At 38.4% G+C, this 18,591-nt stretch overlaps 1 protein-coding gene across 1 annotated transcript in view; it reads left to right on the top strand.

The window, feature by feature from the left end:
* Positions 1-18,591, top strand: part of BBX (BBX high mobility group box domain containing) — a 277,659-nt gene that overhangs the window by 209,823 nt on the left and 49,245 nt on the right. Inside the window, exons 8-9 of the mRNA XM_065875730.1 lie at positions 7,109-7,189; positions 10,694-10,768. Of these exons, the coding sequence (XP_065731802.1) occupies positions 7,109-7,189; positions 10,694-10,768 (156 nt within the window). The remainder of the gene's footprint in view (positions 1-7,108; positions 7,190-10,693; positions 10,769-18,591) is intronic.

Raw genomic sequence — 18,591 nt, 5'->3', positions numbered from 1 at the left:
TGACTACTCCAGGATGCCTAAATCTACTGAATTCCAACCCTATCCCCAACTCCTGCCCCCTCCTCACTGAAGCTGTTAATTTCCCTTCTCACAGTTTTATAGCTTTTAAACATATTTTGTGAGGAAATACTATACTTAAATTTTACATTAAATAGGCTCTTTGAGCTTTCTCAGCTCCGGTTAGAAACCTCTCCTTTTCATGTCACTGCTCACTGCCCACTTTGGCTGGAACTGCCCATCCAGCCCAGCCTCTTCCGTCTCTCTGCAGTGGGGCTCAAAGCCCAGAGAATCAAGTCCTTCTACCCAACCAGATTGACAAACATCCGTCCTCGTTGAGTTCCTAGGCCACGTTGCTCAAGACAGTGGTGAACTCACATGAGCTCTTCGGTCTCCCAGAGGTGGTGGGAAGGGGTAGTGGGGAAGGTGGGCAACAAGTGAGCGGGAAGAGAAAGAGGAGAATAGAGAACAAGAAGGTAAACGAGAAGGGTGGTACTGTTGCTGCTGCGTTGTCGTTGAGAGCATGTTTGTATACACGACTGCATTCTGTTCTCACAGTGTCCTGTGAAGACGTCAGTAGCGTTGTTACCTGTTTCATCAAATGAGGAAACTGAGGCAGGAAGATGCTATGGTTTGTCTCAACTACTGTAGCAGTTTGTAGAGGTGACCTGGAGTCTGTCCTGGACTTCCATCCTAGTGCTCTGCCACACGGCTTAGAATGATAGGAAACTTGACTCTGGTAGCCCTGGTGCCCTGAGAAAAACCAGGGACTTATCCTTCCTCTCAGCCAAATGACTTGACTTACATTCTAATTTTGAGGCGCTCACAACTCTATGCGGTGCTGTTGGGTTGCGCTCCTCAGGGTGGCCCCGCTGTCTCTCAACTGCAGCCCAGTCCTAGTGTCTGCCAGTCAGGTGCGCTGCTTTAGTCCTCAGGTGCTCCTTTACCTCATTTAGGTTTAATTAAGAGTGGCTTCATTTTAGTCCTTAAGTAGGTTTTGAAGGACTAACTTGTATGTCATATACTTACATTGAATTCACCTGTGTTTAAAAGCTCGCGTCCATTTCAGAGCTTCATTTAACATCTCATATTAAATGCAAATTAAGTGATCACTCAGGTCCTCCGTTATAGAAGGATACCTGGCAGAAGCTGCCGATTGTAGGAAAGCCTGGGCCAGGCTGAAATGAGGGTGAGAATCAGATCACTGGGCCTTGGAGTCACACGGGATCTTTGTCTTTGAACTCTGAAATGGAATCCTCTACGCCCAACCCCTCTCCTCCAGAAGAAAACAACCCCGCCTTCCACCACTGCCTAAACAGTCTTCCTTCTCTCGTATTCACTCTTTTGGTGAAAGGGTTTAACTTACCTTAGGAACAATGGCACTGACTGACCCCTCTCCCTCCACCCTGACACCTTTCCAGGCAATTACTGAGCCCTGGCAAATGCCATCTCTGATTTAATTGGGGCCCCGCATCTCAGCTGGTTTATTTCCTTAACCTTCTATTTGGTCTCTTGCCTCCAGTCACTCCCCAGCCAAGGTCATCCTGCACTCCACTGACAGAATTATTTAACTACACATCTCTCATCATGCCGCTCCTCTGAAAACCTTGGCTGACTCCCCATTGCCTCCAGCCTAATTTTCAGACTTCTTAACCTAGCATTCAGTTCCCTCTCAGTCTGATTCATCTCCCACTGCACTCCTGGGCATCTCAGGCTTCAGTCACACAGGGAAAGTCACTGCTTCTCACACACACAGGGCACTTCCTCCATGCTTTTCCTCCTGCTGTGACCACATCATTTCCACAATTCTGGTGTTCCTTCTAGGGAGATCTCAGATGCTACTTACCTTACTTCTTCCATCTGTCCCCAGAAAGAATGAAGGCTGCTTCTCTGTCCTCCCACAGACCTTGTAATATTCCACCAAGAGGCATGTCCGTTCTTACTGTGTAGCTGTCTCCTGCATTGAAATGCAAGCAACTTAACGGCCAGACACATCCCCTTAGTCTCATTTTATTCCCCAGCATATAATGCACACAAGTGGGATGTAAGCTTCTTGAAAGGGAACAGCAGTCTTTGTGGCTGGTATGTAATGGGTGTTTATTGAATGTTTGTTGAAGGAGTGAGTAATCAGTAAATGTTTAAATTAGCAAGAGCAGGGATGTGGAGTTTAGATAACAACCAGTGTACTTCATCCCTTTTGTTGACTATGTGTCCATCACGATCCAGCACTGTGTCTGTGGTCTTGTGCCTTGCGAAGTAGGAATGGGCTCTTAATAAAACCTAGCTTTCCAAACAGTGCATCTGAGTGGCTTGATCTTGTTTTATATCAAGGGGCTGGATCATGTTTCTATGTCTCTCATTATCATGATGTGCATTTTGCCTGTGGGGAAAAAGTATTACCTCGTCATAATCCTTAATTATACTAATCATTCCCCTTCCTTGGTTATTGAGAATTATAGCTAATTTAAAGGGAAGATTGGATTTAAGGGAAGTTGAAAACGTATGTTGTTAACAAAACTGCTTTTAAAATCCCTTTAGCAGTTTTCTTTATTGGGCGTGTAGCAACACCTAGTGGCTTTATGGATTATTTCAGAGACTATTTCTAAAAAGAGCTTCTTGGGTTTTTTCCTCCCTTTATTGAATCTCTACTTATTTGGTATTTTTTCTTTCCTCTTAATTGATGAACAGATATCTTCGATCTCTATATTTTGTTATGTTTAGAAAGTAAGCTGGCTTTAGCTGAAGAATGGTTGTTGAAGATGATGTTTCTCCATAAAAAGCATACCCCAGCTAATAAGTAATTTATGATACTGTAAATACAAACAGCAAGGTGATATTGCAAGGTGACAAGGTCTAGGATCCTCTAATAACATTAAACAGGAGTCTTTTGTGGGAAATAACCTTTTCCTTCCATGTGGATGTAATGCCAGATTTCTTTGACAAACATTTACATGTATCACAAATATATACACTTGCACTGGATGCCTCATTTATCAAACACTCAAGAATGAATTCTACCTCAGTACATTTTCCATGTCATTCAACCATTTTTACATTTTGAGATTTTAGATGGAAATATGTCTAGCATGTATCACATGCATTTCTGCCTTTTAATAAGGGATATATTTTATAATTATTCTCATCTTGAAAACTTAGAACCACAGTTAGAAATATTAATTATTACATTTAGGAAAAATTTTAGGACTACTTGCTCTATTTTATTTTCTTTTTAATTTATTTTTCAGCTTTTGTGATAATCCACTTTACTAAATAACCGAGATTTTTAAAAATTTTAATACAATTTTGGAAGGTTACTTTCCATTTACAGTTTTTACAAAATATTGGCTATATTCCCCATGTTGTACAGTACATCCTTAAGCCTATCTTACACCCAATAGTTTGGTTATTTGTTGTTGTTGTTTTTTTTTTTTTTTGCGGTACGCGGGCCTCTCACTGTTGTGGCCTCTCCCATTGTGGAGCGCAGGCTCAGCGGCCATGGCTCACGGGCCCAGCTGCTCCGCGGCATGTGAGATCTTCCCAGACCGTGGCACGAACCCGTGTCCCCTGCATCGGCAGGCGGACTCTCAACCACTGCGCCACCAGGGAAGCCCTGGTTATTTGTTTTAAATAGACTACAATGCTTTATAGAACATTTGTGTTGTAAATCAACTATGCTTCAATAAAATTTTTTTTTTTAATTTGTGCCTACAGTCTTTTCACTCTGTGTCTTGCTGGTGGCATTGTTTCTTTTTCAATGCTCTTCCTTTTTTAAAAAAATTTATTTATTTTATTTATTTTTGGCTGCGTTGGGTCTTTGTTGCTGCACGCGGGCTTTCTCTAGTGGTGGTCATGGGGGGCTACTCTTCGTTGCGGTGTGCGGACTTTTTACTGCGGTGTCTTCTCTTGTTGCAGTCGCAGAGCATGGGCTCTAGGCGCGCAGGCTTCAGTAGTTTCGGCACGTGGGCTCATGGGCCTAGTTGCTCTGTGGCATGTGGGATCCTCCCAGACCAGAGCTCGAACCCGCATCCCCTGCAGTGGCAGGTGGATTCCCAACCACTGTGCCACCAGGGAAGCCCCTCTTCCTTTTTCTTATCCCCACTCTTGGCCCCTTCTGATTTGCTGCTTCTGTTCATTCTGTGGCCTAGAAAGTCAGGTAACCACACAGCTTAGTAGTAAGCCAACTCTTCTGGCTCCTAATTTTGTGCTGTTTCCATTATACTACACTGAAAATAAAGGCTAAATGCACAGTGCTTTAAAGTAAGAGTAACTAGATTTTAAAAGGAGACGTTATCCACTACAGTAAAATGCATAGCCTCAGTGACTGTAATTGCTGTTTTAACCATTGGACAGCCTTTGTTGTGTGATTCCTGGCCAGGTCCTTGAGATTCCTCATATTCATAAACACAGAGAATCAAGTCAGTCAACCAGTATTCATCGTGCATCTATTGTGCATCAGGTGTGTGGGGAGCACAAACACGCACGCATAGACTTCTCTGATTGCATAGTACAATTGACATAACGTGTAGGATTATAGATGTCTTGATAAGTACTTACATTTGAATTCTCCATACAAATAGAAAGTTTTATTTAAGACCGTCCATCATAATGATTGCAGAGGGTCTCATTTAACTTTAAACCTTTATGACTAGATGCATAGTCATGGCCATATTATCTATAATGGCAGTTAAAAGAAAGTTGACTTTTCTTCTTACAGTTAATATGAACTCTAATTGAGCCATAGGTTAACTAATCTCATAAATGATAACTCTCATGCATCTGCATCATGGGATTAGAAATAAAAATATGTGTTATATATTATATAGGCTTTATATAGGGTAGTTACCCTATATGATAATATACTTAATTCTAAATATCTCCATAGCTTTCTGTCATGTGTACAACCTACATTATTAAAGTTTTATAAAGTCACTTTATAATTTTTATTTAGTCCTAGGCTCTATTTTATTTTATTTTAATTTTTGGCCACGCAATTTGTGGGATCTTAGTTCCCCGACCAGGGATTGAACCTGGGCCACGGCAGTGAAAGCACCAAATCCTTAACCACTGGACCGCCAGGGAATTCCCTAGGCTCAATTTTAAGCAAAATTTTGATTATTTACCAAGATATCTAGGGGTTAAGCACACAGGATTTCTTTATAAACCAGGACAGTATTGATTTTTTTTCATTGTTTAAAAATTATAAAGATACAGTTCATTCAAGTATTCCTTCCAATGAAGGAATTTTTGGTGGCTAGTAATTTCAGGATTTGCTGGCCTTTTTTAGTACATTTTGTGTCTCCTTGGCTTCAAAGTTTTAGAAAGCAAATAAAAACTTCTGGACTTTTTGGCACACTAGTTTTCAAATAGTCGAGTGACAGGGAGGGAATCAAGCTTTTGCAGCCAAACCACAGGTGGCAAATTAACTAAAGCTTCTGCACCTTTTCTATGGAGCTTATCACTGGAAGAAGTTGGCCATTACCCTTTCAAATCCAAAGGTGACAATTAAAATTTTAAATGCTTATTCCTGCCCAGTGGCCTATGACGTTGTTAGAGAAACACATCTTCCATGTCTACTGAAGAAGTTCAGTGAGAAACTCTAGTTTTAGGAACATAACCTGGGTGACTGCCAGCTTCTTCCATAGATTCAACCATCTAATTTAATCACATGCAGCTATTAAAATTACATTGGAAAAGGTTTAATAACAGCAAAATCAATGTATTGTTAAAAACGAACATTTTGTAACTGTAATACATCGTCCCATTTCTGTTGAAAACATTATCTCTACACACAACTGGAAGAATATACATGGAATATTACCAGTGCTTATCTTTGGGAGATGATTCTTCTTCTGTTTTTTTTTTCAGATTTTCAATAGAGATCTTGGATTATTTTGTTGTCAGAAACATGTTATTAAAAAGTATTTTTAACTTTCATTTTTCCTCTAAAGTGAAAGATAACTTGTTCCCTAAGACTCTCTAACCTTGTCATTCAGGAAAGGAGAGAGAGGGGACACACTGTTTTGGTGTTTAGAAGACATGTTGTCAATTTTGATTTTAGTTAATTCAACAAATACTTGAGTATCTACATTGTGCCCAGGCAATGTTGAGGATTCTGCATTATACAAAATCCCTGGGAGAAGATGGACCATAAACAGATATTTATGCTTGTGGTGGTCAGTGCTAAGTGCTATAATAATAAAGAATAAGGGGATTATTGAATGTTGGGGAGTAGAGATGTCATTTACCTGTCTGGTCCTACGTTCCTTTATCTGTAAAAAGGGTTAGATCAGAGGGATGCTGAAATCCTTCCTCTCTAACATTCTATGACTCCTGTGACTTTTGAATTATAGGCTACCACCTAAGTTATTATTTCACCCAAATGCAGAAATGGGTCAATTTTTAACATTGAGATAAAGAGGAATTATGTATCCTGAGAATAGTACTTGATAAACAGCAAGAATTTTTTAAAAAATTAGTGGTGTTTCTGTAACTGTTGTTAATAATGAAAATCACAGGTAAAGATGGTAGAGCGTTAAATGTTTACCCAGTGTTGTAAATAATATACAAGAATATATTATAAAGGAAATTTCTCTTAGGAAAATAGTACTAACTTTTCTAAGATTGGGGCTTGTATATAAATACATGAAAGCCCTGGAAAACAAAAATTGGACCTTAGTTTTGTTTTCCCAAAAGGTTTATAATCGAAACTCATTTGCATTTTCATGTGGTCATGTTATATGAAATAGTGGGGAAACACAGAACATGGAAGAAATAGATATTCTTTGGATTTGGTTGCAGAAAGCCAAGAGATCAAATAGGCATCATTGTAGACATTTCTCTTTGGTTAATAGTAATTTTTCTGAAATGCATTGTCCTGTCTATCTCCTACAATTTATGGCATTATTTAGAAGTTGAATGAACATATAAAACTTGATAAAACCTTGTGTAAGACTTTGCAGAATATAACTACCTTTTTGTCACAGTACTGCCTCAAATTTGGGGAGTCAAAACCATTCCTTCCTCAAATAGGAATGTTTTACGTGACATTTGTCTTCTGTTGTCTTCCAGAAGCTATTCTTATGATGCCTCATACCACCTTTCTTTGTTTCAGATATCCTCTGGCACCTGCAGGCCTGATGTTTCAGAATCCTCTGAATTGCGTCAGAAGTCACCATTATTTCAGTTTGCCGAGGTAATATATTACAGTTTATACTTAATGAAATTGTAAAGTGGGCTTAAATTTGGGCTGATGAAAGTAACTTAAAGCAAAGAAGAACCCTGCGTTCTTAGCTCAAGTAATCATAAAACGGAAAATAGTATCAAATTCTGGAACTTTAGAGTCTCTTAATTAAGGAATAAATATGTTTATAGAAGCTTGTTATTAACTCATACTAAATATTATTGCACTGAAACCTCATCACTAATTTTTATTCATGGATAGGGAAGTTAAGAATATAATTGAACTATTTTTAGGACTTAGTCATTTATCAGATATTGATTTGTCAGGTATTAAGTCAGAAGACAGAATTGACTCATGGTTATTGGCTGTGCATTCCTTTGTATTTATTTTAAGTAAACTTCTCTTAATTGAAACTTTAGCATGCAGTTGGCAGTTTTCAAAATCTTATGTCTTGTGTCAAACCTGTTTGGCTCAGTATGTCTCTGACATATTCAGAGATGATGTAGAAAAGCACATTATCCTTGACATCAAGTCTAAAGGTTAAGAACTGCTTCCCAAAATATCTGCATTTACCCTAGAACTCAATATGGAGCCATCATTGATTACTTTTTTCTAAACTTTAAACCACATGGTCTTCCCTTGATCATTCTAATTGTCTTTCACTAGACCTTCTTTCACACTGTCATCCTTCCTAATGTTTGCCCCTTGTGGTACAGTTTTGTACAAAGGAGAGCATACTTTTAGTTTCAGAATTTTTTCTCCTCTAGTGTCCTTTCCTGGTGGTTCTCAACATTTCATTGGCAGAATTACTTTTCACACTGGCATATTAGGTCATTCCTTTTATGACATTGTTTATTACATGCCTAAATGTCCTGCTGATATCACCAGAATGTTTTAATATATATTTGCTCACATAATACTCCTTATCTATCACTTTCCTTTCTGCTCTCTGTGAGATGTGCCATGAATTCCAATTGTTTTTTATATTGTTTCCTCAAGAATTTAATGTAATAGCAGATTCAATCTGCACTCCCTTTTAAACAGTAGTTTTAGACATTAAATAATGTTAGTCTCAACTTTGAAAGCAGAGATACTTAACCAGTGATCCCTGGTGAAAGATGTAGTGAAATCTTTCAAATTTCACATGAAATTGTGGGTGTGTTGACACATGTGCATGTTTTTCATTACTACAGCAAACCAGATTCCAAAGAGATCCCCGACCCTAACCTAATATTTCTTCAGGAGCTCCCTATTCATGTCAACATCTCCTTTATCCCGATATTAATTTGGAGAAACATCCTTTTGTTTAAAGACTTGTGAAATGCTTTTCAAAAATCTAGATTTTTTATACTACTGGTTCTGTTTTGTTCACTATCTAATTTAATCCTTGAAGAAATATATTGTATGGGCTTCCCTGGTGGTGCAGTGGTTGAGAGTCTGCCTGACGATGCAGGGGACATGGGTTCATGCCCCGGTCCGGGAAGATCCCACATGCTGTGGAGCGGCTGGGCCCGTGAGCCGTGGCCGCTGAGCCTGTGCGTTCGGAGCCTGTGCTCTGCAATGGGAGAGGCCACAACAGTGAGAGGCCTGCGTACCGCAAAAAAAAAGAAAAGAAAAGAAAAGAAATATCTTGTAGGTCAGGCATTTCCCCTTACACAAACTATTTATTTTCTTTAACTTTTTTTTTTTTTTTTTTTTTTTTTGCGGTACGTGGGCCTCTCACTGTTGTGGCCTCTCCCGTTGCGGAGCATAGGCTCCGGATGCGCAGGCTCAGTGGCTATGGCTCATGGGCCCAGCCACTGTGCGGCATGTGGGATCTTCCCGGACTGGGGCACGAACCTCTGTCCCCTGCATCGGCAGGCGGACTCTCAACCACTGCGCCACCAGGGAAGCCCTATTTTCTTTAACTTTTATAGAGGGTTTGTAGGAGTCAAAAGTCATGTCGGAAGTAAGACCTACAGTTTATAATTCCCAGGATTTCAGGAACATCCTTGTGGATTCATATCTGCAGTCTGTCACAGCTTGCACATGGAGGTCTTTTGAAATGATAGGTTTCATGGTTTGACCAAGAAGAGTTCTACATCTTTACCCTGAAATATTTTCAAAGTACTTGGTTAGATCTTAGCCATTTACAACAATTTGTATATGTCTAGTTTGTTAAATAGGATCTGGGAGATCTTTTTTCTTTTTACTGATATTTGTTCTAAAAATCCTTATTTGTCTGATGCAAAAGATATGGTGGAATTAAAATTTTCCTAATGCCTTCAGCAGTGAATAGAGTCAATAATTCCATCAGGCTGTCTTCTAATTTTTTCTTATCCCTAAAATTGACTTTGATTATTGTATCACCAACTGGCTCCATTGTTTTTCTAAACAACTTAATTTAATTAATATGAAAAAATGATCGCTGGGATTGAGGAGTCATGATCAAGCTGCATGTATTGCTTAGTAAGTTCCCTTTGATGGAGTCGGTGAGCACAGTTAATTGAAGAAAAAGACTTTTGTGGAACTGGAAATGGGCTGAATTTACAATGCTCACGCTTTCTGCTCTTGTGACTCATTTTCACCCTAGTTTGTAGTTGTATAGAAACTTTGTTCACTTTGAAACCAAAATTAATAACTGACCTTGCTCTCAAAACATCCTAAAAACTATTTCCATGTGGCCCTCAGAGCAAACTTTTAATGAGGCTACCATAATCACCAAATAGAAACAAAAGTTCTCCTAGCTGAAGCAAGGATGGTGTGACAGAATCCTCTATCCACTGTCAGACACCTGAGGGGCGTGTGTGTGTGTGTGTGTGTGTGTGTGTGTGTGTGTGTGTGTTGGATGGGAGGATGCATGGTGTTATAAAATAAAGAAATGCTGTTCATATTCAATAAACAATTTATTGAGTTTTGGTGCCATGCCAGGCAGTGTATTCTATGGCTTATTTTCTCCTTACCATAATCCTGTAAAATGAGGATTATCATCACCAGCATCAGTTTACAGTTGGGAAAAATAAATCTCAAGAGAGATTAGCTGAGCTGCCCAAGGTCATGTAGCTAGTGAGTAGTAGAACTAAGATTCAGTCCCAGATACTCTGACCCACATGGTTTGCTTCTCCAACCCTGTTTCACAGCTGTCTCAAAGCAGAGAACAGCTTGAGGGGAGTGCTGTAGGGAGGAGAGAGATTTACTTGCAGCTTTCAACTTTTAATAATATTTTAGAAAATTCACTGAAATAAGGAAATTTATCTCTACAGGTGTCCTCAACTGCTATTTGATACATATCTGACACCCTTTCAAGAGACAAGGCAAATGAGCCAAACTCAGTCTTTTTTGTTCTTTCCACATGTGTTTTTAGAAACATGGCCTTTGTCTTCATTTATCATTGATACTGTTTTTCTAAAAGGGATTGAGGGTGATGACTCATGTCTTAATCTTTATCTGTGTGTACAGTGGAAATATTTGGCAGAATCTATGAGTCTGTTATAGTAAAATGTCCTTGTGCTTTAAAAATTATTTGTTTCCTTTCAGATATCTTCAGGTACCTCCCACCCTGATGTTCCTTCAAAACAATGTCAAGCATCAGCCTTGTTTCAGTTTGCAGAGGTATGGCCTTTTTTGTTGTTGTTTTGCCTTTTTTTTTTGAATTTTATTTTATTTATTTTTTATACAGCAGGTTCTTATTAGTCATCAGTTTCATCCACATCAGTGTATACATGTCAATCCCAATCTCCCAATTCATCACACCACCACCCACGCTGCCCCGCCGCTTTCCCCCCTTGGTGTCCATACGTTTGTTTTCTACATCTGTGTCTCAACTTCTGCCCCGCAAACTGGTTCATCTGTACCATTTTTCTAGGTTCCACATATATGCATTAATATATGATATTTGTTTTTCTCTTTCTAACTTACTTTACTCTGTATGACAGTCTCTAGATCCATCCACATCTCAACAAATGACCCAATTTCATTCCTTTTTATGGCTGAGTAATATTCCATTGTATATATGTACCACATCTTCTTTATCCATTCGTCTGTCGATGGGCATTTAGGTTGCTTCCATGACCTGGCTATTGTAGATAGTGCTGCAGTGAACATTGGGGTGCATGTGTCTTTTTGAATTATGGTTTTCTCTGGGTATATGCCCAGTAGTGGGATTGCTGGATCATATGGTAATTCTATTTTTAGTTTTTTAAGGAACCTCCACACTGTTCTCTATAGTGGCTGTATCAATTTACATTCCCACCAACAGTGCAGGAGGGTTCCCTTTTCTCCACACCCTCTCCAGCATATGTTGTTTATAGATTTTCTGATGATGCCCATTTTAACTGGTGTGCGGTGATACTTCATTGTAGTTTTGATTTGCATTTTGCTAATAATTAATGATGTTGAGCAGCTTTTCATGTGCTTCTTGGCCATCTGTATGTCTTCTATGGAGAAATATCTATTTAGGTATTACACCCATTTTTGACTGGGTTGTTTGTTTTTTTGATATTGAGCTTCATGAGCTGTTTGTATATTTTGGAGATTAATCCCTTGTCAGTTTTTTCATTTGCAAATATTTTCTCCCATTCTGAGGGCTGTCTTTTTGTCTCATTTATGGTTTTCTTTGCTATGCAAAAGCTTTTAAGTTTCATTATGTCCCATTTGTTTATTTTTCTTTTTATTTTCATTACTCTTGGAGGTGGGTCCAAAAAGATCTTGCTGTGATTTATGTCAAAGAGTGCTCTTCCTATGTTTTCCTCTAAGAGTTTTATAGTGCCCAGTCCTACATTTAGGTCTTTAATCCATTTTGAGTTTATTTTTGTGTATGGTGTTAGGGAGTGTTCTAATTTCATTCTTTTACATGTAGCTGTCCAGTTTTCCCAGCACCACTTATTGAAGAGACTGTCTTTTCTCCATTGTATATCCTTGCCTCCTTTGTCATAGATTAGTTGACCATAGTGCGTGGGTGTATTTCTGGGCTTTCTCTCCTGTTCCATTGATCTATATTTCTGTTTTTGTGCCAGTACCATGTTGTCTTGATTACTGTAGCTTTGTAGTATAGTCTGAAGTCAGGGAGTCTGATTCCTCCAGCTCCTTTTTTCCCCTCAAGACTGCTTTGGCTATCTGGGGTCTTTTGTGTCTCCATACAAATTTTGAGATTTTTTTGTTCTAGTTCTGTGAAAAATGCCATTGGTAATTTGATAGGGATTACATTGAATCTGTAGATGGCTTTGGGTAGTATAGTCATTTTTACAATATTGATTCTTCCAATCCAAGAACATGGTATATCTCTCCATCTGTTTGTGTCATCTTTGATTTTTTTCATCAGTGTCTTATAGTTTCAGTTTGCAGAGGTATGGCCTTCTTTTAAAATATATATATATATATATATATATATATATATATATTTATATACACATTGGGTTCAGAAAACTTACTGAGCTCAGGAAGTATTGGAATGGAATTTTATAACATATAGAGAACTTTAGGCATGCCTCTTGCCATTACTAACATAATACACATGGGAGGCTGCTTATTGCTTTTTGCTGCCTTTGCTCTAATCACAGATCAGCTCCAGAATTTATACCCATTTTACAAGCATTCATTAAAGAGTTCATGCAGAATACACACTTTCCAGTAATTCATTTATTTCAATTTGCCTTGTTTTTAACTTATTTTAAAAGCTTAGGAAAATTATCAACGTGAAGGCCATAGCATTACAATTTATTAAATTTTTCCAGTAGTGAAATTAGATGCTGTAGTTGATGAATAACTCACACAGTGAATGCAGGGGTGAATAGGACCTGTTAGATCATCAGTGCTTAGCTTTGGGTGTGATGTAACTTCAGCCAGTATTTTTATTAGCGTTTAACCCTGGGCTCAGGTCAGGTCAGCTCATGCAGGATCTTAGATTTCTTCGGATTGTCAGCCAGAGAGAGAGAGTACACACTAGAGAGTATATTCTTGGTTGGTATGATGAGAGGCAAATCTGATAATGCTTGATTTTGCCACAAAAGCCCTGGCCTCAACCATATGCTCATTTCTAATGAGCACTATATGACAAATAATAAAATATATCCCTTTTGTAAAAATAAGATGCCATCTGCTTTAGGTCTTTCCCCATTTTCCTTTTTATTAATTTCAACCAAAAATGCATATAATAGGGGCTTCCCTTGTGGCGCAGTGGTTGAGAGTCTGCCTGCCGATGCAGGGGACACGGGTTCGTGCCCCGGTCCGGGAAGATCCCACATGCCACGGAGCAGCTAGGCCCGTGAGCCATGGCCTCTGAGCCTGTGCGTCGGGAGCCTGTGCTCTGCAACGGGAGAGGCCACAACAGTGAGAGGCCCGCGTACCACAAAAATGCACATAATAAACTAAGCAATTTTTTATAGGGTTGAGAGAAAATGACAAGCAAGACTGTTCTGTTTAATATTGATGTATTGAATCACTTTGATTCATTTGCATAAAGAGTGCTGCATAAATGAAATGTAAAATGATATCCTTTTGGCAAGAGAAAACCCAGCATCTTACTTCGAAAATGAGAAAAAATTACTTTTAGCGCTTACATTAAAAAAAAAAAATTGCTGCTTCCTCTTTGGACACTTGTGTCAACCACCATGACTTGATCCAACCCTCTGGCCTGTTTATCTGTTAGGCTTCTCTGCCACAGTATTTGCTTTACTCGTTGAGGGCTATTCTATAAAACTGGTAACAAAAATAACATATAATGGTATCATTTCACGAAGAACAATTTGCTTGATGAATCTGAATAAATTAAGATTTTATCATTTTATCATTATGATAAACAGGCTTTTCTTTTCATTGTCTGGGGAATAGTTTTGTTTAATATTTCCTTGCTTTCCTCTAGTCATTGACATCCTTTTACTTGATACTAATAATTTTTTCAAAGGTAAAAAAGAATTTTGACGTGATGACTGTAAATTTATTTTTAATGTTGGTACCTGAGCAGTCCCATCCAACCTTTTAGAAACAGCTCCTTCAAAACAGAATTTATTTGCCATATATTCCTTTTGATTAAATTCTACACTCTGTAGCATGAATATCAGAACGTAGTGGCTCGTCTTTGACACATCTGATATTTACATATGCACTATTTACCGAGAGTTTTCAATTTAATTAAAAATGTTTGTATGACATACCTCAGCTGATGCATTTCTAACAGGTATTGCCACTTAGAGTGTGGCTCTTGTTTAAGTGAGATCACCATCAGATTTATTAGGTGCCTTAAAGCCCTGGGCAGCTCTGAGGTACCAGTTTGATAGTGTAAATAGCCACTGTCCTGTGATTCTGGAGAGTAAGATCCCATACCTCTCTTAAATTAATTTGTTCTTACTGCTCAGTACACTCACTCCTCCAAAAGAAAGTTTTTTTCTGGGGAAGAACCTCTTCTTACTTAGGAGTTGTGCAGGGAGACATTTCCAGATGTTACTCCTCTCCTCAATGGCACTTGTCTTCTGAGGGTTTTTGACTGTGCACTTATAAGATTTGAGGAAGCTTTAAAAAAATTAATTTGAAAACTTACTATGAGTTGTTTCTGGCATCATTAACAGAGGAAGACATGCATGATGGAGAAACCAAAATAAAATGTTCTGCCCTAGAATCAAATACAGTTCCCCTTCTCAACTCCGTATTTTTCCTAGTTATATTTTGCATAGGTTGACAATTAAGAGCCCTTACAATTCCTAAGCAAATTAAATTATTACATACTTAGTTGTTTATTTGTAAATGTTATATGTGATTATACAAGAAAAGTATAGTATATGGTTCTCTAAGGATATTTGTGCTCTCCAGTCACTTTCCTCAGCTGACTCAAGAGAAGTTTCAGTCTCTTTCATGTTATGATCTGACCATATTGTCAGCCCAGTACGGGGCTGGTTTATTCAAATCTAAACAATAGCTAACTAGATGAACTAATAAAATTATCTACTACAATCTGCTGTGAGCATATCTATTGCAGTAGAAATAGAATAGCCTATAATTACTGTGATTGTATCCCTAAAACTCTTATAATTATTTCATAAAACACCCATCACCTTTGAGAAAACACAAAGACTCTTGAAATTCTTGTTCTAATTAGTCTATAGCAGAGATTCTCAAACTTTAAAATACACCAGAGTCACCTCAAAGGCTTCTTCAAACACAGATTGCTGAACCCCACCCCCAAAGTTTCTTATTAAGTCTGCAGTGGGGCCTGAGAATTTGCACTTTCAACAAGTTTCCTATTAGGGAACCGCAGTTTGAGATCACTGCTCTGTGGTTTGCAATTTTTACCACAGGTTATTAAATCAGCATTGGTAAGGCACTTTCTGGTATCTCTTGGAACTTACAGGGAAAGGGTTCAGTGAGGAAGGAATGGGCAGATAATAGAAATTTACCCAATGGGCCACTTTATACCCCTCATCCCTTTTCAGAAGGATTCTCAGTCCTATTATGTGCACTTAGAGAAAAGTAGGTGTTTGTATAATTTAGGAAACAATTTACTCTTTAAAAATATTTAGCTTTGTAATATCACTTTAAGATCAGGCTTGCAAAATTCTTAGAGACCATTCGCGTTAATTTCATTTACAAGTGTTCATAACTCTAGGAAGACATTAGCTATTGGTCATTTATCGTGTAATACAATTATCCTAGAAACGCAGTTTTTTAAAAAAACAGTAAGCCCTGGGCATTTCTTTAAGTTGAAAATATTTTTTCTTTTATGTCTTAAAAGATAAGGTGATAAGGTCTCCGTGTCGCAAGCTGAGAAGGATATCTTTCCTTCTTAACCAAATCTGATAGTTTTAAAACCCATTGAAGTAACCTGCGTGGAACCATGAAATTGAATAAAGGATATTTTGTTTGTAGGTTCCTCATAAATGTTTATGTTTAAAGGGAGAAAGATACATCTGCTTTACAAGATCTAGAAAGAAATATAGAGTGCAGAGCCTGTTTTCCTCCCATTTCAGCCTGTCTCCCATTCTGTATTGATGCTCATAATTCATCTAGATTCAACTTGGCCCTTCTGAAGAGCCATCACTCTGTTTCCAGGCTCTGATCCATTAAGTTGGTCAAAGTGAGTTTCCTGTCTGCATTTTTTGTTGTTTACAGGTAGAGTGACACATCTGTCACTGTTTAGATCTCGTTTACTGAAGACTAATGACCAAATGTAATGCCAGAAGGGAGCTGTTGTCTTCCGTTATTTAACAAGTCTGGAAGCCTTGCCTGGTCCACATATCCTCTTCTCTGCTGTGTGGCTGACTCTTACACCTAGAGTACATCTTTGCATTGAAAAATTGCATATTTACTTTGAAGACAGGGAGCTAATCTGGACAATTTAGACAAATAGATTTGAACATTAAAACTTTCCTTAGAAGCCTTTTACTTTGCCAATATAAATACAACCGTAATCTCACCAAGGTATCGTCACAATTGGATATAAGCAATAGGTGCACATTTAAAGCATTCATTTTCATGATGGAATGCCCAGTATGTTACAGAATATTACATTCAACACAGACTCCATATACTCAAACTGCAGCTCATCAGTGTGAAAGTCTTACATGGTTTATTGGAAGTGTTAATATTTCTTTTAAGGTAAGGAAGACCGATCATCTCATATTGTTCATTTGTTCTCTGATTCATTTATTCACTCAACAATTGTTAATCATTTCCTCCCAGGCTACAGTGTTTATGATACCCCTCATAATTGCAAAAGCCTCCCAGCTAATTTGCTTTTGATCTTTACCACCTCTTTCCTTGGTGTGCGCCCCTACCTCAGTCAGCTATAAAATGAACAGTTTTAACACCCAGGGTGATAATTTTTCTTGGCGCTTTTGCTGAACATCACATACTTTTAACACCCACCCTGTTTATCAGAACATTCCATAATAGGCAGAGGAGAGACTACAGTGGAGTTAACAGATTAGCAAGCACCATCCAACTTGAGGAAAATAAAAAGCATAGCCATGAACATACTGTACAGTATGGCCTACTACTGCCCCCTACCCAGGAGGGTAGCATAACACACACTTTCCACCACTAGCTGACCTGTCATTGAAAAACATGTATTAGCTACATTATTCTTACTTGAAAGGATGTGTATATCTCTTAAATAGAAAAAAAAACAAACAGGGAAATGAACAATGATATGACAAATTGGCATTACACAAGCTATGCTTATATTAGAAGCCATCAGAGATTACTGAGAGATTACATGAGATTACTGAGAGAAAATGTGTAAAGAAAAAGAGTGGGGGCCCTAAGACAAAACCCTGAGGGAAAACATTTAAGTGCTCTCTATAGAAAGGAGAGCCAACAAAGAACAGCAAGGAGTGGCCTGAGAGGTAGGAGGAAAACAAGGACTCTGCAGTATTGGAAATCCAGAGGAGACTCTCAAAAGAAAGGTCAGCTATGCCCAGTGCTGCAGACATTAACATGTATTCAACCCCCTGCCCCCAATTAAGAAGCCAAAAGACATTTTTAGAAACTATATGTTACCGCTAAGTTGTTCTATGAAAATTTTATTGTTAGGTGATTCTAGAAACGTTGGACTGCTAAAATATGTTGACTCTCCCCCAACATCCTTTGAAAATAAGGCTTCCAGCAACCTTGAGCATTTAAAATACTGCCCTGTACCTACAAATAGGTAAAAATCCTCCCGTAAGTGATGAGGAAAATAGTTCTTACTAAACATTAGGTGATGGTTTCTTTTGCAAGGCAAGGAACCATTCTCAAGCCTCGACTCTAACAGCTGTGCATTAACTCAGCTGGCAGGTAATACATCCGAGCGGTCAGAAGTTCGACGCTGAGCCTCTGGGTGTGCCGTGCAGGCATTTGACAGGCTTCGTGGCGCGCGCACACGCACGCACACACACACACACACACACACACACAGCGTCGGGAACATAAACCTACAGCAGCAAAAGCGACAGCAGAGGGAGCCAGTGGAAGAGCTAGAAAACAGTGTCAGGCTGTGTAGGGGAGCATCACCCAGCTTGTTGTTCTCTTGAGGGTATCGTATGATTATGTGACAAATTTAGTATTTTATAGATTATTAAATTTAATAATTCTCCTCTGACATTGCAATTTTTAATTCTGTTCTAATTTTAGTCTGTAACTAATTTTTGGAAGTGTCCTAAAAGAGTTTATTTATTAGTGTTAACAATGATAAGTCCTTATTACTAATAATCGTACTGTTTATTGAGAGCATAATGTGGGCTGAGCACTGTGCCGAACTCTTCACTCACATAACATCTAATCTTCACAGAAGTAATTAATATGGGGCAGGTATTGTTTCTATTTTGAAGGTGAAGATGAGGTCTTAATTATTTGCTTAAGTCCACACAGCAAGAAGTACTGAAGGCATGTTTGTCTGACACAAAAGCCATGTCCTTTCTATTATACAACCTTGGTTCATGGGACTGGCATTGATGTTCAGTACTTCT

This window comes from Phocoena phocoena, chromosome 4 (genome assembly GCF_963924675.1).
Source record: "Phocoena phocoena chromosome 4, mPhoPho1.1, whole genome shotgun sequence".
Lineage (NCBI taxonomy): Eukaryota > Metazoa > Chordata > Mammalia > Artiodactyla > Phocoenidae > Phocoena > Phocoena phocoena.
Note: the sequence above shows the minus strand (reverse complement) of the source record. Positions and strands in the feature narration are given on the sequence as shown.